This window comes from Rhopilema esculentum, chromosome 3 (genome assembly GCF_057945365.1).
Source record: "Rhopilema esculentum isolate cy_ngs chromosome 3, ASM5794536v1, whole genome shotgun sequence".
Taxonomy (NCBI): domain Eukaryota; kingdom Metazoa; phylum Cnidaria; class Scyphozoa; order Rhizostomeae; family Rhizostomatidae; genus Rhopilema; species Rhopilema esculentum.
Genome location: NC_142817.1, coordinates 5,746,898 through 5,768,623, shown reverse-complemented (window position 1 = coordinate 5,768,623; position 21,726 = coordinate 5,746,898). Strand labels below are relative to the sequence as shown.

The window sequence follows — 21,726 nt, the reverse complement described above, 5'->3', positions numbered from 1 at the left end:
GTGGGCCTATTTCGCCACGTGCCAGACGATTTAACTTGTTAACGCAATACTGAAAACGCAAAAGCTTACTGAAACTTGATAAACACACAGTATGTGCACCTTTGTTCTGTTTTCGTATATCTTCAATTCATAACGTAGCCCGTAAAATGCAAGACACATTGTACTAAAAGCAAAACAGTTCTCATCGACCCTAATCGTTTGACTTCTCACTTCACTGAGGTACTCGGGTACCGCGGAGCAGGGAGGGCTGGGGGGGGGAAGGCTTTAGCCAAATATTAAGATGCCAAATAATAAAAATGCCAAATATTAAGTATCAAACTACCAGAAAAGCCTCTTTTTATACGGTTTTAGCCCCCCCCACTTTCTTTAGACCACCCCACTTTTCTCAACGCTCCGCGGTGCCTGGTACTTTAGAATGATGTGGCATGGCAAAGTGATGTTTGAAGGTGAGGGAGACAAAGAATGGTAAAGTAGACTGATAGGTATGACCCCCTTCCCCTGTTAATCACGGACCTATAATTTAGATTAATTTTCATTCTTTCGCTTTCCTTTACCCTTGAGCTTCTTGTCAAAATACTTATCGAAATAAGGTCCCTTTTCTCAGTATTCGAGAATTAAGAAACTGGTCGATGCAGTGAAAAGCTTTACAAGTATGTCTCAGCTCTTACCTTACCTTGTGCATCAACATAAGAACTTTCTCTTTGTTTTCGACAGAAGAGAAAGAGAGAGTCAAAAAACGACAGGATTTCTGGATGAAATCGATAAGGCAAATTTTTACCATGTACATCACAATACCTAAACTGTTATAAATTTGTTTATTATAAATACTCATCGAGGATAAAGTAATATGTTTCTCACTTAACATTGAAAATCTATTTAGGTATTTTTTTATGAATATCTTTGAGGTCTAGAGTCGTTGAAGACACCGGCACTGTCCAGGGGCATGGCTATTAGCTTCATGATAAGTAAAAAATTTGCAACAGTGATTTGCAGCTTCTACTGTTATGTAAATGATATTTCCATTCCGATAAGCGTATGAACGGCTCACTTCTAGCAGATACGAAATAATCACGCGAGTTTTTGAAAAAGTTGCTACAGTCGGAAACTCATATATACGTTCTTGATAATTGCGAAGACAAATGACAAGGGTACTTTTACCCTCCTACTCTATCCCCTTTACCGTGTCTGTAAATATCGTTCAGGTTGAGTGAACAGCGCCTGAATAGGGTACCAAGTTTTCAAATAGTTTACACAAAACACAGTAAACACACCAGTTTCAAACCAAGTAGCTGATCTTTCTGAGTGTGTTACTAAGTTATTGAAAGGACGGGAATAAAATTTATAATGTTGGTAGTAACACCTATTATTTTTCTGCTTTAAGGCAAGATAACAGTGGCAATAAAACTGCTGAAATATGTACCAAACTAGCAAACATGATTCGGGTCGATAGAATGGTGAACAGGGCGGGAAAGGGCGCGACAGAAGGTGGAATGAAAATTCTCCGACGTCGTTGAGTACAACAATTGCCGTTCTGTGTTAAGTACAATATGTTCTTTTAGAGTTTGTCAGGAGTCACAGTGTCCCTTTCCACCACCTTAAGTGTTAAATAGATTTGAATAATAAAGAGTTGAAAACTGGGGCAGTGGTTTTTCCATACTTATCAACGAGAAACGTAGCATGCTCTGGTACAGCACTATTTTACAACAAGGGTTCTTTCATTTACATATCTTTTGACGCTGTTCACTGCAAGAACTAATTGCAACGTAACTTTGACTAAACATTTCGTTTTAGAAAAAGTGAATTTGTACTTAAGAACAGTAAGATAAAATTTATTTGATTCAGTTGGCAGTTTATAACAAGTGCTTAAAATGAAACTGAAGATAAGTAATTCAATAGATCTTAAGAAGGATTGGAGGGGGATATGAAGAGATTTTTGTCAGTAGACAGTCATATGGCTACCCTGGGCGACAGAGTCTCCATTATTTAGTCTCAGAAATATACAGTATTCTCTCTATTTAGAGGACACTGTCGGGACCAGAGCAAGGTGTCTGCTAATTGGAAATGTCCGCCTTTTGGAAAGTTGAAAATAGACACTAGCTTTGTATTTAAAAGGTGTAATCAGTGGTGGCGCCAGGGGAGGGCTAGGGGGCTACAGCCCCTCCGTTGGAAGCACTTAGGAAACAACAATAATCATTTGAGCTTCCTTCTTTGCCACCGAAGCGGTCTACAATACTTTATCCCCGGTTTATTGAGGATCTGGTACCCAGAGTATCATATGGCTGGACTGCTAGGTAACAAGGTAAAAGATGTTGCCTCTGCGACGAAAATTTTGACGAAAATACGCCCCCTTTAAGGCCTGCACATTATGACAAACTTCCGGCCTCTTTAAAAACTTTGTGAAAGTAATATCTAATTGCAGAAGGTGTTACACACATGAACAACAAGAGTGTTGGCATCCGAAACAGGACATGATTTGCACCAGGGAAATCAGAGAACGACAGGTCACTTCTTCTATAAAATTTTCAAGTCCCTCCTATTGATGAAAGCATCAAATCTCCCTGTTTCGACCACCGACAAAATCTCTGGAATATGAGTACATTCCTCCTGGTCAGACAGCATTAGGTCTAGTAGAGTCGATTAAAATATCTAAAAATTTAGTCCTAACCTAACCGATATCTAATTTGCATGGGCAGCCCGGCAAAAAAGCTCCTTCTAAGAATGCGTTCAGAGCGACTTGGATCAATAAGTCCTGCTGAGTATTGGTTGCCTCGGCAACCTGCTCCTCCACAGAACTCTCGACTTGTGGCAGAAAGTGATGCAACCAAAGGTCTTCAGCCCAGCTGCAAAGAAAAGGATACCTTATGTAAAATTAGTGCAGGGTTTCTATTTTCAAACGAGGAAGGGGAGAAGGAAGACGGCATGCAACTTACCAAATATGACATTAAGGCCGTAATAGACACAAGGACAAGCAGAGGCGCAGTATTATCTAAGGCGCACGAAACATAGAGCCTATGGACCATAGGAACTTTTGCTTAGGCCTAGGCACTTATGATGACACCTTTTTGCTTTCTGTACAGTATGTATGTAAATTTCGTCATGATTAAGCGATTTCCCAGCACATTTCTACAGAAAGCACGCGACTAAGCCGCCTTCTTCGAAAGGGAACCAAAAACTCCAGAAAGATTTTGAGTGTTGTCTTAAGTCTTCATTTCATCCACATCAATATAATCAACGTATTATATTACGAAATTATGTGACATGAAACATGAAATCATTACCTTTTAAGGCCGGCTGAATCACTGAAAGGAGCAGACAGAAACAGCCCAAGATCTGCGAAGAAAACAATGACAGTGAGTAATATACAGGTTTGTTAATCGTGCTTAGATCATGTCTTGCCACAAACGACCAATGAACTAACATAAATTTATGAAACACATTGCAGTCAGATTGGCTTGACTGTCCATAAAATGATGGCTTTGTGTGTAACAATACAAAGTGCTTTTCGAATCGATTCATGTTTGCATCCAAATTACAGAACAATTGAAAATCAACTAGCAAAAATTAAAGAGACTATAAACTAAGTGATCTGATCAGAAGGCACATTCTTACATATTCTCAATTTCTTAAAGCAAGCTGGAAATCGTCCCTTTGGTACCTACAACTAGTTAGCTTTGAATCTATTTTGATATATTTTTCAGTAAAAACCAAAATGGCACTGAAGATACTGAGAAAATTGAGTATGACTTTATTTGGTTTTTGTGACATATCAAAACAAGTGTTTGAGCATTTTATGGCAGCACCAGGTGACATTGAGCCTAAGCAGATATACGATGAAACAACTTTTACACAAGTGACAACGAATTACGAAATAAAGAAACAAAATTGAATGGTTCGACCTTTGGCATCTACAAAAAATGAACTTCAAATTTTGAAAACAAAATGAACATGATTCACAATAACGACAAACCTGGCATATCCAATTTAATGTCTAGCTTTTCAAGATCGATTCTAGATCTTCTGTAAACATCGCTTATCCAGGAGCTCCAGTTATCAATTTCCCTAAAAATGGATCAAGCAATATTCAGAGATTGTGAACTGAGAAGAGCTTAAAATGTTTCTGAAACTGTAAGTGACTTGACAATTAACGTCATATGGGAGTATGATTGGATTGTAAGAAAGGTATCTAATTTAAGATTGACATTAAATGTATAAATCTGATTGTTGAAAATGTTAAGCAGCCATAAAAATCAAGTGCTAAATTTCGCACTAGTCATGTGCCAGGTGAATAGCTGGACAGGGCTGTCGGAGGATGGCACAAAACACAAACTGAAAATCTGAAGACTCTGCCAGATTGAAATTATGAGAGCACCTGTGCACACACAATTAAAAGCAGTCCCATAGAGAATTAAAAACTAAATTGGAAAAAGTAGCTTGTAGAAGTGAAAGAGCCAATAACCCGGCTATTAAAAATCTCGCTGCCATAACACTCCTGTAAGTGTAAAAAGTAAACTACAAAGATATTCACCTGAAGTTTAATCGGCTTTCTGAATTTCGTGTTGCCTTTTGTCGGAGCCAACGTTGCAGAAGAACAGGCATGGTTGGCGGGAGATCAATTAACTTGAAAAATCTATGAATTCCTTGCCCAAATCGGTCCATGCTGGAAAAAAGTGAGCACTTAAAACAAGTAAATATAGAGTATTAAAATCTTGGCTGCAAATGGCTGGAAAAAAAGCCGGAAATAGGCAAGAAACACTGATAAAAAATCAATACTGAATAATATAAAGATTGTTGCTTTACAAGTAGTTTTGATACACACAACGTCCCCATAAAATCTGAGTGTATCAAAGTGTTCATTTTTGAACTGAGACGAAAAACCTCATGCATAGTATAAAAGGGTTGAAATATCCTTGCTTTGGCAAACTAGATCTGAAGCAATCGACTTCAGATGTACAAATCTGAATTCTGTCGATGCCACATCTCTTAGTCGCATGACCAGGATTACTCAAAATGATATGCTATTCCAAACTCTGGCGGGGAACATGGTGCTCAAGGTTGGGTAGAAGTACGATTTAATAAAGAGAATTTTTATCTCATGGAACTTTTGTCTCCTTTCTAGCTCTCATGGATAGCGCTCTATCAGCCTTATAGATACGTTAGCAGCTGTAAATATTACAGCTGTACCGTCTTCAAAATATATGTCCCTTAGTAGCTCAGGCTATCGACCGCGGTAAGGCAATTTTGCTGCAGTTCTGAAGGCTGAAGGTTGGGCTCTATCCTTTATTTAGGGAAGGACTAACAACGACGGGGAAGCTAAAGAAAACGAGAATAGGACAGTATCTGCATTTTTGGAGGGGGGGGGGGGGGGGGGGGGGAGTGATGAAGTCTGCATTGAAGGAACTGGCCATCCTTTGTCTCCATGCTTTGGCCTATGGGCGCGGCTCGCATACAGGAATCGCCTTTACTTTAAGCAAGACAGTTAATGACAAGAAATAAATGATCTTTCCAACAATTAATACCACCTTGACTCTCCAAATAGCAAGGAAAAGCGGAAACCTAACATACTGTTGTTCTATACTGTAAGGGTTATTTACCTTGTCTTCGTTGCATATGCAAGTACGATGACGTCATTTTGCAAATAGTAAAGCTGACTGTTCACTCCAATGCCATTGCTTAGATAGAAGGGTTCTTCTGTTCCACGTTTTCCAAGCCAAACAAAGACATCCGAAGATAATTTTCGATTAAGGATGAAATCAACGTCGATCAGAATAATTGTTGAGCACTTCGGTCTCTCGCGATTCACCTCAACCAAAGCTCCTAAAAAGGGGCAACAAACTGCATTGCAATGGACTCGCCTGAGCTCATTGATCACACAATACAACACCGTTTGAAGGTGGAAATGGGGTGCTATGGAGAAACTTTTTCCAAGCATCGTATGTGGCAAAAGGAACAATAGCGTAATTTTCAAGCATCTTTTTAACATTTTACTGAAATGTAATAGGCCAGAATTGGAGTTTTTTTTTGTTAATTTATCATAATTATTTTTCCCAAAGACGCAAAAAGTAAGATTTCCAATTTCCACCAGGAGAGCTACAATTCCTATCACTGGCAAGATAGCCAAATTTAATCCAACCTAACATATCAATTAATTCGAATGCCTTTTCTTGTAAAACAATTTGAGATGTTTCAAAGCACATCGATTGATACATATGCTAGGGTACATATTTAGCAGATAACAGAAACATATCATGAGTTGTATTTTTGCAAAAAAATTCTATATTTTTAAGTATAATCTATGAAAGTAATTATGATTTTTAGTACGTCCTTTCATTGATTATCGGGAAATAGCATTTGTTGAGGAATGGTCGATTCGTTCGTAAAAAATACACTCTTTCACTGCTGTTTGAATTTATACATGTGAACAAGAATCACTCAAATAAATGTGCTCCAAAAACGCTTAGCCAAATCAAGTGCTTCCAATCAACTACTATGCCCGTCTACGTAATACAAATCAGTAATCTGCCTTCAGAAATAAATTATTACCTTTCCTTTTGAAAAACCCTTTGCGCATATAAACAACTCTCACATGGAATTTTCCAAGGTCATTTTGGACTTCGCGCAGTAGCCCGGAAAGTATGGCAAAAATCAGGCATGGGAAAACGCATTGGATTGAAATGAAACTATATTTAGTTCTAGTAAAAACCTATCAATGGGACATATAGGGGGTGCATAATAAAACACAAATTTACGGAGATACCAACCATATTCTCGTAACAGTTTCACAAGTTCCTGAGCAGTGCAAATCTCATTCTCTTCAACGCTGGCAATAAAACTTGTCTTGCCTCTAATTTCGTCCATGGTCTGATTGAAAAATAAATTTCATCCTTGCAAGTTACATGCAATACTAGATATACGTATAAAAATACAGCTCATAGTAAAATGGGATTCTCAGCTAATTGTGCGCATATAATCAAGCATATAGCTCATTATAAATTAATTAAATTAGTGAACATGCCCTTTCGTGCAGAGTTCTTATCGAATTCTGAGAAAATCTCCAATGACATGATCCTGTAACAAACGCTTTCCACTTAGACGCTTCCACTTAGACGCTTCCGTGAAAACGGAAAACATTTGTTTCGTTTCCATTTAGATATAAAAGCGAACTTTGCAAACGTACTCTAGTGTCTCTAATAGAAGGGGGAGGTAATGGAAGGGGGTGTTCATGTCGACCAGTTTTCAATAGGAGGGGGGTGCTAATAGAAAGGGGTGTTCATGATGTCGGCCAGTTTTCAGTAGAAGGGGGTTGCTAATAGAAGGAGGTGTTCATTCCGGCCAACTTTCAATAGAAAAGGGGTGCTAATAGAAGGGGGGTGTTCATGTCAACCAGTTTTCAATATAAGGGGGTGCTAATATAAAGAAGGGGTGTTCATGTCGGCCAGTTTTCAATAGAAGGGGGTTGCTAATAGAAGGGGGTGTTCAGGTTGGCCAATTTTCAATAGAAGGAGGGTGCTAATAGAAAGGGGTGCTCATGTCGGCCAGTTTTCAATAGAAAGGGATTGCTAATAGAAGGGGGTGTTCAGGTTGGCCAATTTTCAACAAAATGCCAGTAAACTTCATTAGCAAAGGGGAGCTAATAGAAGGAGTGGATGTTGGTAAATCTTTCATTAAAAGGCAGTGGAATTATTAGGATGGTGACACTGGTTATTTGATAATGGATAGATTGTTAGAGATAAAGATAGACAAACATAAGGGCAAATTCTTCTGAAATTAATACACGGGGGGCCGTCTATTAGAGACACTAGAGTATTTGTGAAGACGCTGCCACTTAATGGCAAGGAATTTATCACGGAGATTAGGTTTACTGAGCAAGGTGTTCTTATAATCCAAGAGTCAATTATACAAAAATATACACATCGTACTGCGCAAAAGGAATCGTAATGTAATATGATACTATGTAATATTACTTCGGCTAAAAATTTCAGATTTGGGAAATGAATAGGAAACAAATTTTCTCTATGTTTGGTGAATTTGGTGAAAACAAATTTTCTATCATGGTAAGCCTATTTTTAAGCAAGTTTTCATATGGAAAATATCCAAACAAAATAATTTTTTATTCAATCCAGGGGAACAAACAACAGACATAAAAAGTAGAAAATTCATCATTAATCAAATTAATGCAACTTGTTATATTGAGACAACCCAAAGAATAATATGCACTTAGAAAATCCTCTACATCATTGAAAGTAAAGTTAATGTAGCCCCCGTCTAGAGAAAACGACTTTCTAAGCAACATACATTAACTGCTGTCTTACCGGTTGATATCATACGGAGGATACTGTTGACAACATACCTTGAGCCAATGGGAGAAGCAGGAAATGAAATGCTTAGCCTCTATCGTGTCGTCAGTCATGAACAGCACATTCCTGTACCGCTTGATCTGAAAATGGTAATCATATATGTTATGTGGAAATACAATCATTACAGTCATCAGCAGTGGGTGTATTTTCAAAAAAGTTAAAAACTTCAAGCTATAACAAAAGTTCAAGCTATAAGAATAGCTCACCAATCTGCAATATTCTTGTAACGAAGTATTTTCTAAAGACGTAGAGTATGCCACTGAATCAAATGTTGAAGTTGTTTCATCTGAAAAGCAATGGTTAAAAAGTGTTGTCACCGTTAGGACAAAAGCTTTAGGACAATGAAAATTGCAAACGATTAATCAATTTGTCGTTACGAAAATGAAACTAGATACCTCTAATCAGAGATAAACAATTATTGAGAATATTGTTAAGAATATATATAAACTTTATCAAATAAAGAAAACCAAAAAAGAGCATTTTTCGTGCAGTTATCAACTACAACGTAAAAGTGCATTAATAAAAAATCCTTTTATGTTTGACTATAACTTAAAAGCAGAAATTTAGGTGCATCTTTAGTCTAAAAAGAAAGGAAAGAGGATAGGTTGACCAAGCTCTCAAAATAAGTTAAAATATGTTTAGGGATAACTCATATTCATTCTTAAAACAGGGGGTGCTCTCTCCTCGATTAGCCCAGCTACTGAGAGAGTCCCTCCTTAAGGAATTCCCCTTCATACAATTTGGTATGTAGGCTATTATTTCTCTGTTGTTTTTAGATTTGTGTTTAATTTGTATTGTATGTAGTATTGTATTAATGTAACTGATAATTTGTATGTAGTTGAATTTTTAAAATAGGAGACGAAAACTAAAAAATAAGAGTTGTCCTGAAAAGCAAGTTCGAAACTTTTTTTAATATCTTCCTAATCATGTATTAACATTTCCAATGATACGGATCTAACTAGCCGGAGGTTCAAGCATATCTCTTTTAACTGTCCTTTCTGAATGTTGATGACACCGTATCAAAAAAGGTAATGAATTTGAAAATGTAAGGAAACGTAGGTTAAATTTTTGTGGTATTCCAATTGCATACTCATTTGATGAATTACGTAGTCACTCTAACACTGGGATTTTTCTTCTAATAAAATCAGTACCATATCAATTTGTGGTTGACGTCAGTAAAAACTGGCGATGGACAAGAACAAATCTGGGGGATTTCTTCACTTTCAATAAGAATTAGGAAGAACTTCTGGAACTAATTCGATGATTTCAGCCAATTATTTGTTTGAATTGATTTGACCGATGGAGGCTCCCTACAAGGACCAAAACTCGTGAACGTTTTCTAAAGCGAGCTGAGACTCTTGGAGGGGAAAAGAGGTTAACATGTTGCAACAGTACCTTTGAGACGAATAGTCAGGTAAGGTTTCGATCTATTTTGCCATGCTGCTGTCCAAGGCGTGATACCTGCAGGAAACCCTGTAGGCGTCCAGGCAACAGATCCTAGCTCAAATCGACTGACGCTTGACTGGAAAATCGCTGTAAACAGTGTAAAACGGAGAGAGGCTAAGAAACTGACAAAACACATCGCAAATTTCAAGGGAAACGCTAATGTTTATACAACTGCAAACGTTCAAGGCCTGAAATTACGGCATAACTAATTTGGCATAACCGTTGATATGGTCATAATCTACCAGGAATAAAATTGTCACGATCGTGAAGCTATCTGAGCTTTGATAAGCATCACAACACCAAGTGCTGTATTTTTATAAAACACCACTGTGGATTTGACAAAAAAGTCGAACTATCACATGTGAGCCTATTTGCAAAGAAAATCAATTCGGAAGTGACGTACCAGCATTACTCGTGCTCAGACCTCTAGATGCTCTCCAGGGAACCTTATCCAAGAAAATTTTTTCACGGCCTCTGTAACTGAGTTCCATTCACTTTCGTTTTGTAGCCGCAATTCACCAATGAAGTCTAGAATACTATCAGACATCACCAAACCATCTGCTGAAATACAAAATACAGAAAAAAATATTACCAACTTGACAGATAAGACATGCAGCGAAGTTACAGAAGTTTGACCACCTCTAGCTAGTAAAAGCACACGGAGTAATCAATTCAAGCGTCCCACTTGAAAAACATCAAGCATAACAAAGACGAATCTGACATTGTCCAAAGAATCAAGCAAGACTTCCAATAGAATTCCTTGAAGATTTCCCTTGACAGTAGTACACAGGCACTATATGACAAACTAAAGCAAATATGGAATAATGTTTTATTTTGCATTCAGGCTTGTGGACGTTAATTTCCAAAAAAATTAAAAAAATCCTAAAGAATCCTTTGCATAACAAGTGTTATTCAAAACCAGCCAACTATTGCTTAGGATATGCAGCTATCTAGCAAAAGAATTTATTCCTGCACCTATAACAGACTCTCACAAATGTTTAAAGTACTTTCAAAGGTCACTAGCATACCATCAGAAAAGCCCCAGCCATAACCTGCGGCAACTGCAATGAGTAGGGTGCAGGAATCTAGAATTAAAAGCATCAAGTCAAAGTTTATAGAAAAGTGAAAACAATACTTCAGTTCAGATTCTTGCAAATAATTAAAGAAGTTTTGTTTACCGATGTATGCTAAAGGCAACATACAGTTTAGATATCGCAGAAATTTACACTAGTGGCCAGGTACCGCGTAAAAAGCGTTCTTGAAAAGTCTCTGAAAACATTAGATGTCTCTGTAATTTTGACATTTTCGACATTTTATGAGGTCATTAGTGATTGTTTTTGTTTGAGTGTCGTAATGAACCGACCGGCAAGGAGAAAGATAAGTAAATTCTGATTCAGTGCCTATCGCGCGCAGTTGTTGTTAAGGCTATGTACATACAACCGTAGAATTTTATCACCAAAATTTAAAAAAACATTTTACTCGCATCATTTGTTAAAAATTTATTATATATATATGAAATAATGAGCTAGAAAATCTTTTTTGTCCACAGTGTGCATCATTCAAACAAAATGTATACAAATACAGTAAATCCCAATAACACAAACCCCTGAAAACTTGAACATTCATTAACTCGAACCATTTTTATTGTTTCTTTGGAGGTCAGAGTTATAGAGATTACTGTATAGCAAATGTTTTTGATGGAAACCTTGCCTACACTTATCACAATCTCAAAGCATACTCGTCACCCAGTTACGCGACAAAGTGCCTTTAAGACTTAAGACTAGAAGGTTAAGACTTAAAAAACATACTGACATTTGACAGCAGATACTAACAAGAGCAATATTTTCAATTCTATCACCATAAAATTTGAGCTAAACAACCTCTTGTTTCTAAATAAACAGAACAAAATTTTCTTTATAAATACTAGGAAAAAAAAACTAAGTTAAATACCATATATGGTTTCTCCACCCACCCACCCACAAAACAACGGTGTTTGCCTTTGCAATTATCATCGGAAAGGTTATATCAGAACAGACACCTTCCTGTTGAGAGTTGCTGATACAAGGAGCAGAAAGGTGTTAAGGGCATTGGAGGTTCCCTACCCTTTATGTAGAGAAGAGTCATGTTTTGTCGTGTACCTTGTTTTGTTGAGACTTGGGGGTATCCCCCTTTGGTCACTACCATAAGATATGCATTCGTAATATGAATAGTTCAGGTGTGCATGTTTAATTTCACTTTAGGACAAATAATCCTGTCATCATAAGAGGCGGAAGTGCACTTTTAAATATACCAATATGGGAACAACCAATAACAAAGTTTGTTAATGTCTAATGTCTACTACTTTTCACCCCACGTATGACTTGTTGTCTTGCGTTTCCTTGGATAGCTCTTTGCTTTCTGAAAGAACACAAAATAGAGCGAAAAAGACCCTATCTTGCTTGATTATTTAATTTTGTTTTCTTGGCTGACAAAAGACAATAGTTGAGAAACATATGAAAAGTTATTAGAATGCTAAGCATTGCCCGCAACGCAGCAGCAAGAGATATCGAATTCGCTTTATTAAAAGGTAACGTTCAGTTCAAATATGAGCAAGCAGCTTTTTTGAAAAGCAAAAACAGAAGACAAGTCGAGGAGTAACATATCATGGCAAAATATGGTGCCCCTCCCCCAAAACCAAAACACCGTTAAGTTCATGCTTCATAGCCCGTTCCGCATAAAACTGCTTTCTAGCATGCCCTCAATTTTTGGATGAACCCATTTTGGAAAAAGACTTAAATGCTAGTCCCCATCTATAACGCAAATATCTTAGCGATAATTACTGCCCAACAACGAAGAAATAATTTGTTATTTGCTAAAACGTCCTTGTACGTATAACATATCACGAGGTCGTGCCATCGTGAATACTTCGATTTGTTGTTTCACATATATACTACAATTATATACAATTATATTCTTGGCCTAATTGGAAGTTATGCTTGAACCGTAACATAAATTATTCCCAGCGTCATGAGATAAACCTTGGATCAACCCATGAATGCATGCCACGTAACGCATCCTTGGCCATTTAGCAATCTAAAATTAAAAAGCTAGGTCCACTGAAAATGCTTCACTAAAATATCCATAGCTAGATGATACAGTTGACTTATCACAATCTATAAATATTAACATGGACGTTCTATATTCTGATTAAATAATGAAAATAATCTGATCTTACTTAAATTATATTTAATTTGTTTAAAGACACTGTCTCATTGAACTTTGAGCATACTCGCCTAGGCAGGTTTTTCTATACAATATCAATAGGTCTTGGTCTAGGAGCCTTAAATCTTGATGATCAGTCACCAAGGGAAGCGGTGGAAATTACAATAGGTATACGAGCCATTGACTCCTCGTGCTTGGAATTACAAAAAGGCATCGTTTCATTTGGAAACAACAAGGAGACTACTGTGTTCAGAGTTTGCGTGAAGTCGCAATATCGCGGTACCTGCACATCGAGACACAGCACCCCCCGTGCATTCCGGAAACGGTACCCTTGTTTCCAGAAATATGAAATGAGGACATGTTGCACAACCACTGCTGACTGAACAATCACTTAGATACATTAGAGTGACGTCACAAACTTTCATAAATTCTAATGCTTATTTAATAGCTGCCACAAAGGTTAGGAGCTCGCTTCTGCACTGTTCAACAGGATAATAAATACTGTGTCCACAAAAAATAGAATAATATTTTACATTACATATCAACGTTTTAACAAGTTTATCACCTAAGATCTAAAAAGGTAAAAATGAACTTAAATGAGTTGTGTTTTATATGTCGGGTTTATGTGTCTAGTGTTTAAACGATGACGTCATTGAGTTAAAAAATAAACAAATCAAGATATTGTAATCAATTAGGCAGAATCAATCAACGTGAAAAGGATATGATTAGTGCTATAGATCCACAATAACAGTACTTTTGCTGGCAAGTTTGAGGCAAATGGTATTTGAAATTTTTTAAAAAATTTCTTTTACTCGAAACAACCTAAAAAGCCTCAAGATACGTTTTGAACGCCATTTCGGGTCATTTGGTGAAATATATGCTGATCTTTTGAAAAAAAGGACTTTGTGATTTTTAAAAAAAGTAATGACCCCGGACCTGCAAAAAAGCTGAAAAATCTTTAAATTTTTCAAAGGTTTTTTTTTACTCGAAACAACCTAAAATGCTTCAAAATACGTTCTGAACGCCCTTTCGGGTTGTGTCGGTGAAAATTATGCTGATTTTTTGAAAAAAAAAGGGTTGGTGATTTTTGAAAAAATTCATAACCCCCGACCAGCAAAAAAGTTGAAAAATCTTGAAATTTTTAAAAAAATTTTTTTTACTCGAAGCAACTTAAAAAGACTCAAGATATGTTCTGAACGCCATTTCGGGTCGTTTCGGTGAAATTTATGCTGATTTTTTGAAAATAAGGAGTTGGTGATTTTTGAAAAAATTCATGACCCCGGACCAACAAAAAAGTTGAGAAATCTTGAAATTTTTAAAAAATTTTTTTTTTCTTGAAACAACCTAAAAAGCCACAAGATACGTTCTGAACGCCATTTCGGGTCGTTTAGGTGAAATTTACGCTGATTTTTTGAAATTAAGGAGTTGGTGATTTTTGAAAAAATTTATGACCCCGGACCTGCAAAAAAGTTGAAAAATCTTGAAATTTTTAAAAAAATTTTTTTTACTTGAAACAACCTAAAAAGCCACAAGATACGTTCTGAACGCCATTTTGGGTCTTTTCGGAGAAACTTATGCTGATTTTAGAAAAATAAGGAGTTGGTGATTTTTGAAAAAATTCATGACCCCGGACCTGCAAAAAAGTTGAAAAATCTTGAAATTTTTCAAAAATTTTTTTTTACTTGAAACAACCTAAAAAGCTGCAAAATACGTTCTGAACGCCATTTCGGGTCTTTTCGGTGAAATTTATGCTGATTTTAGGAAAATAAGGAGTTGGTGATTTTTTAAAAAATTCATGACCCCGGACCTGCAAAAAAGTTGAAAAATCTTGAAATTTTTCAAAAAAATTTTTTTACTCGAAACAACCTAAAAAGCCACAAGAAACGTTCTGAACGCCATTTCGGGTCTTTTTGGTGAAACTTATGCTGATTTGAGGAAAATAAGGAGTTCGTGAATTTTGAAAAAATTCATGACCCCGGACCTGGAAATAGTTGAAAAACCTTGAAATTTTTCAAAAAAATTATTTTACTCGAAACAACCGAAAAAGCCTCAAGATACGTTCTGAACGCCATTTTGGGTCGTTTCCGTGAAATGTATGCTGATTTTTTGAAATAAGGAGTTGGTGATTTTTGAAAAAATTCATGACCCCGGACCTGCAAAAAAGTTGAAAAATCTTGAAATTTTTCAAAAATTTTTTTTTACTTGCAACAACCTAAAAAGCCGCAAAATACGTTCTGAACGCCATTTCAGGTCTTTTCGGTGAAATTTATGCTGATTTTAGGAAAATAAGGAGTTGGTGATTTTTGAAAAAATTCATGACCCCGGACCTGCAAAAAGTTGAAAAATGTTGAAATTTTTCAAAAAAATTTTTTTACTCGAAACAACCTAAAAAGCCTCAAGATACGTTCTGACTGCCATTTCGGGTCGTTTCGGTGAAATTTATGCTGATTTTTTTAAAATAAGGAGTTGGTGATTTTTGACAAAATTCATGACCCTGGACCTGCAAAAAAGTTTAAAAATCTTGAAATTTTTCAAAAATTTTTTTTTACTTGAAACAACCTAAAAAGCCGCAAAATACGTTCTGAACGCCATTTCAGGTCTTTTCGGTGAAATTTATGCTGATTTTAGGAAAATAAGGAGTTGGTGATTTTTGAAAAAATTCATGACCCCGGACCTGCAAAAAGTTGAAAAATGTTGAAATTTTTCAAAAAAATTCTTTTACTCAAAACAACCTAAAAAGCCTCAAGATACGTTCTGACTGCCATTTCGGGTCGTTTCGGTGAAATTTATGCTGATTTTTTTAAAATAAGGAGTTTGTGATTTTTGAAAAAATTCATGACCCCGGACCTGCAAAAAAGTTTAAAAATCTTGAAATTTTTCAAAAATTTTTTTTTACTTGAAACAACCTAAAAAGCCGCAAATACGTTCTGAACACCATTTCAGGTCGTTTTGGTGAAATTTATGCTGATTTTAGGAAAATAAGGAATGGGTGATTTTTGAAAAAATTGATGACCCCGGACCTGCAAAAAAGTTGAAAAGTCTTGAAATTTTTTAAAAAATTTTTTTTACTCCAAACAACCTAAAAAGCCTCAAGATACGTTCTGAACGCCATTTCGCGTCTTTTCGGTGAAATTTACGCTGATTTTAGGAAAATAAGGAATGGGTGATTTTTGAAAAAATTCATGACCCCGGACCTGCAAAAAGTTGAAAAATGTTGAAATTTTTCAAAAAAATTTTTCTTACTCGAAACAACCTAAAAAGCCTCAAAATACGTTCTGAACGCCATTTCGGGTCATTTCGGTGAAATTTACGCTGATTTTAGGAAAATAAGGAATGGGTGATTTTTGAAAAAATTCATGACCCCGGACCTGCAAAAAAGTTGAAAAATCTTGAAATTTTTGCAAAAAAATTTTTTTACTCGAAACAACCTAAAAAGCCTCAAGATACGTTCTGAACGCCATTTCGGGTCGTTTTGGTAAAATTTATGCTGATTTTAGGAAAATAAGGAGTTGGTGAATTTTGAAAAAATTCATGACCCCGGACCTGGAGAAAAGTTGAAAAATCTTGAAATTTTTGAAAAAAAATTTTTTACTCGAAACAACCGAAAAAGCCTCAAGATACGTTCTGAAAGCCATTTTGGGTCGTTTCCGTGAAATTTATGCTGATTTTTTGAAAATAAGGACTTTGTGATTTTTGAAAAAATTCATGACCCTGGAACTGCAAAAAAGTTGACAAATCTTGAAATTTTTCAAAAATTTTTTTTTACTTGAAACAACCTAAAAAGCTGCAAAATACGTTCTGAACGCCATTTCGGGTCTTTTCGGTGAAATTTATGCTGATTTTAGGAAAATAAGGAGTTGGTGATTTTTTAAAAAATTCATGACCCCGGACCTGCAAAAAAGTTGAAAAATCTTGAAATTTTTGCAAAAAAATTTTTTTACTCGAAACAACCTAAAAAGCCTCAAGATACGTTCTGAACGCCATTTCGGGTCGTTTTGGTAAAATTTATGCTGATTTTAGGAAAATAAGGAGTTGGTGAATTTTGAAAAAATTCATGACCCCGGACCTGGAGAAAAGTTGAAAAATCTTGAAATTTTTGAAAAAAATTTTTTTACTCGAAACAACCGAAAAAGCCTCAAGATACGTTCTGAAAGCCATTTTGGGTCGTTTCCGTGAAATTTATGCTGATTTTTTGAAAATAAGGACTTTGTGATTTTTGAAAAAATTCATGACCCTGGAACTGCAAAAAAGTTGACAAATCTTGAAATTTTTCAAAAATTTTTTTTTACTTGAAACAACCTAAAAAGCTGCAAAATACGTTCTGAACGCCATTTCGGGTCTTTTCGGTGAAATTTATGCTGATTTTAGGAAAATAAGGAGTTGGTGATTTTTTAAAAAATTCATGACCCCGGACCTGCAAAAAAGTTGAAAAATCTTGAAATTTTTCAAAAAAATTTTTTTACTCGAAACAACCTAAAAAGCCACAAGAAACGTTCTGAACGCCATTTCGGGTCTTTTTGGTGAAACTTATGCTGATTTGAGGAAAATAAGGAGTTGGTGAATTTTGAAAAAATTCATGACCCCGGACCTGGAAATAGTTGAAAAATCTTGAAATTTTTCAAAAAAATTATTTTACTCGAAACAACCGAAAAAGCCTCAAGATACGTTCTGAACGCCATTTTGGGTCGTTTCCGTGAAATGTATGCTGATTTTTTGAAATAAGGAGTTGGTGATTTTTGAAAAAATTCATGACCCCGGACCTGCAAAAAAGTTGAAAAATCTTGAAATTTTTCAAAAATTTTTTTTTACTTGCAACAACCTAAAAAGCCGCAAAATACGTTCTGAACGCCATTTCAGGTCTTTTCGGTGAAATTTATGCTGATTTTAGGAAAATAAGGAGTTGGTGATTTTTGAAAAAATTCATGACCCCGGACCTGCAAAAAGTTGAAAAATGTTGAAATTTTTCAAAAAAATTTTTTTACTCGAAACAACCTAAAAAGCCTCAAGATACGTTCTGACTGCCATTTCGGGTCGTTTCGGTGAAATTTATGCTGATTTTTTTAAAATAAGGAGTTGGTGATTTTTGACAAAATTCATGACCCTGGACCTGCAAAAAAGTTTAAAAATCTTGAAATTTTTCAAAAATTTTTTTTTACTTGAAACAACCTAAAAAGCCGCAAAATACGTTCTGAACGCCATTTCAGGTCTTTTCGGTGAAATTTATGCTGATTTTAGGAAAATAAGGAGTTGGTGATTTTTGAAAAAATTCATGACCCCGGACCTGCAAAAAGTTGAAAAATGTTGAAATTTTTCAAAAAAATTTTTTTACTCGAAACAACCTAAAAAGCCTCAAGATACGTTCTGACTGCCATTTCGGGTCGTTTCGGTGAAATTTATGCTGATTTTTTTAAAATAAGGAGTTTGTGATTTTTGAAAAAATTCATGACCCCGGACCTGCAAAAAAGTTTAAAAATCTTGAAATTTTTCAAAAATTTTTTTTTACTTGAAACAACCTAAAAAGCCGCAAATACGTTCTGAACACCATTTCAGGTCGTTTTGGTGAAATTTATGCTGATTTTAGGAAAATAAGGAATGGGTGATTTTTGAAAAAATTGATGACCCCGGACCTGCAAAAAAGTTGAAAAGTCTTGAAATTTTTTAAAAAATTTTTTTTACTCCAAACAACCTAAAAAGCCTCAAGATACGTTCTGAACGCCATTTCGCGTCTTTTCGGTGAAATTTACGCTGATTTTAGGAAAATAAGGAATGGGTGATTTTTGAAAAAATTCATGACCCCGGACCTGCAAAAAGTTGAAAAATGTTGAAATTTTTCAAAAAAATTTTTTTACTCGAAACAACCTAAAAAGCCTCAAGATACGTTCTGACTGCCATTTCGGGTCGTTTCGGTGAAATTTATGCTGATTTTTTTAAAATAAGGAGTTTGTGATTTTTGAAAAAATTCATGACCCCGGACCTGCAAAAAAGTTTAAAAATCTTGAAATTTTTCAAAAATTTTTTTTTACTTGAAACAACCTAAAAAGCCGCAAATACGTTCTGAACACCATTTCAGGTCGTTTTGGTGAAATTTATGCTGATTTTAGGAAAATAAGGAATGGGTGATTTTTGAAAAAATTGATGACCCCAGGCCTGCAAAAAAGTTGAAAAGTCTTGAAATTTTTTAAAAAATTTTTTTTACTCCAAACAACCTAAAAAGCCTCAAGATACGTTCTGAACGCCATTTCGCGTCTTTTCGGTGAAATTTACGCTGATTTTAGGAAAAAAAGGAATGGGTGATTTTTGAAAAAATTGATGACCCCGGACCCGCAAAAAAGTTGAAAAATCTTGAAATTTTTCAAAAAAATTTTTTTACTCAAAATAGCCTAAAAAGCCTCAAGATACGTTCTGAACGCCATTTCGGGTCTTTTCGGTGAAATTTATGCTGATTTTTTGAAAATAAGGACTTTGTGATTTTTGAAAAAATTCCTGACCCCGGACCTAGAAAAAAGTTGAAAAATCTTGAAAATTTTAAAAAAAATTTTTTTACTTGAAACAACCTAAAAAAGCCGCAAGATACGTTCTGAACGCCATTTCGGGTCTTTTCGGTGACATTTATGCTGATTTTTTGAAAATAAGGACTTTGTGATTTTTGAAAAAATTCATGACCCTGGACCTGCAAAAAAGTTGAAAAATCTTGAAAATTTGCAAAAAAATTTTTTTATTCAAAACAACGTTTAAAGCCGCAAGATACGTTCTGAACGCCATTTCGGGTCCTTTCAGTGAAATTTGTGCTGATTTTAGGAAAATAAGGACTTTGTTATTTTTGAAAAGATTCATGACCCGGACCTGCAAAAAAGTTGAAAAGTCTTGAAATTTTTCAAAAAATTTTTTTTACACGAAACAACCTAAAAAGCCTCAAGATACGTTCTGACTGCCATTTCGGGTCGTTTCGGTGAAATTTATGCTGATTTTTTTAAAATAAGGAGTTGGTGATTTTTGACAAAATTCATGACCCCGGACCTGCAAAAAAGTTTAAAAATCTTGAAATTTTTCAAAAAATTTTTTTTACTTGAAACAATCTAAAAAGCCGCAAATACGTTCTGAACACCATTTCAGGTCGTTTTGGTGAAATTTATGCTGATTTTAGGAAAATAAGGAATGGGTGATTTTTGAAAAAATTGATGACCCCGGACCTGCAAAAAAGTTGAAAAGTCTTGAAATTTTTCAAAAAATTTTTTTTACTCCAAACAACCTAAAAAGCCTCAAGATACGTTCTGAACGCCATTTCGCGTCTTTTCGGTGAAATTTACGCTGATTTTAGGAAAATAAGGAATGGGTGATTTTTGAAAAAATTGATGACCCCGGACCCGCAAAAAAGTTGAAAAATCTTGAAATTTTTCAAAAAATTTTTTTTACTCAAAATAGCCTAAAAAGCCTCAAGATACGTTCTGAACGCCATTTCGGGTCTTTTCGGTGAAATTTATGCTGATTTTTTGAAAATAAGGACTTTGTGATTTTTGAAAAAATTCCTGACCCCGGACCTAGAAAAAAGTTTAAAAATCTTGAAAATTTTAAAAAAAATTTTTTTACTCGAAACAACCTAAAAAAGCCGCAAGATACGTTCTGAACGCCATTTCGAGTCTTTTCGGTGACATTTATGCTGATTTTTTGAAAATAAGGACTTTGTGATTTTTGAAAAAATTCATGACCCTGGACCTGCAAAAAAGTTGAAAAATCTTGAAAATTTGCAAAAAAATTTTTTTATTCGAAACAACGTTAAAAGCCGCAAGATACGTTCTGAACGCCATTTCGGGTCGTTTTGGTAAAATTTATGCTGATTTTAGGAAAATAAGGAGTTGGTGAATTTTGAAAAAATTCATGACCCCGGACCTGGAGAAAAGTTGAAAAATCTTGAAATTTTTGAAAAAAAATTTTTTACTCGAAACAACCGAAAAAGCCTCAAGATACGTTCTGAAAGCCATTTTGGGTCGTTTCCGTGAAATTTATGCTGATTTTTTGAAAATAAGGACTTTGTGATTTTTGAAAAAATTCATGACCCTGGAACTGCAAAAAAGTTGACAAATCTTGAAATTTTTCAAAAATTTTTTTTTACTTGAAACAACCTAAAAAGCTGCAAAATACGTTCTGAACGCCATTTCGGGTCTTTTCGGTGAAATTTATGCTGATTTTAGGAAAATAAGGAGTTGGTGATTTTTTAAAAAATTCATGACCCCGGACCTGCAAAAAAGTTGAAAAATCTTGAAATTTTTCAAAAAAATTTTTTTACTCGAAACAACCTAAAAAGCCACAAGAAACGTTCTGAACGCCATTTCGGGTCTTTTTGGTGAAACTTATGCTGATTTGAGGAAAATAAGGAGTTGGTGAATTTTGAAAAAATTCATGACCCCGGACCTGGAAATAGTTGAAAAATGTTGAAATTTTTCAAAAAAATTATTTTACTCGAAACAACCGAAAAAGCCTCAAGATACGTTCTGAACGCCATTTTGGGTCGTTTCCGTGAAATGTATGCTGATTTTTTGAAATAAGGAGTTGGTGATTTTTGAAAAAATTCATGACCCCGGACCTGCAAAAAAGTTGAAAAATCTTGAAATTTTTCAAAAATTTTTTTTTACTTGCAACAACCTAAAAAGCCGCAAAATACGTTCTGAACGCCATTTCAGGTCTTTTCGGTGAAATTTATGCTGATTTTAGGAAAATAAGGAGTTGG

The 21,726-nt window shown here is 35.3% G+C and overlaps 1 protein-coding gene across 2 annotated transcripts; it reads right to left on the bottom strand.

Moving 5' to 3' along the window:
* Positions 1-268: 268 nt before the first annotated feature.
* LOC135695042 (cortactin-binding protein 2-like) lies at positions 269-10,981 on the bottom strand. 2 transcript variants are annotated; one of them, XM_089112293.1, is made up of 11 exons: positions 10,829-10,981; positions 10,204-10,361; positions 9,750-9,887; positions 8,561-8,640; positions 8,348-8,434; positions 6,759-6,858; positions 5,592-5,814; positions 4,526-4,657; positions 3,968-4,059; positions 3,279-3,330; positions 269-2,840 (listed from the first exon to the last, which is right to left on the bottom strand). In XM_089112293.1, the coding sequence occupies exons 2-11, from the start codon at positions 10,289-10,291 to the stop codon at positions 2,666-2,668; spliced, it is 1,167 nt and encodes a 388-aa protein (XP_088968419.1). In that variant the 5' UTR covers positions 10,292-10,361; positions 10,829-10,981; the 3' UTR covers positions 269-2,665. The 2 variants fall into 2 exon arrangements, with proteins under 2 accessions (XP_088968419.1, XP_088968421.1); XM_089112295.1 differs by lacking the exon at positions 3,279-3,330.
* Positions 10,982-21,726: the final 10,745 nt, after the last annotated feature.

Excerpts from the sequence above, each read along its gene's own strand:
- LOC135695042 (XM_089112293.1), bottom strand. The coding sequence starts at position 10,291 with ATGGAACTCAGTTACAGAGGCCGTGAAAAAATTTTCTTGGATAAGGTT. Across the intron at positions 8,435-8,560 it reads TACAAGAATATTGCAGATTG|ATCAAGCGGTACAGGAATGT; the intron begins GTGAGCTATTCT and ends TACCATTTTCAG. Across the intron at positions 5,815-6,758 it reads GAAACTGTTACGAGAATATG|GAGCTTTGGTTGAGGTGAAT; the intron begins GTTGGTATCTCC and ends GCCCCTTTTTAG.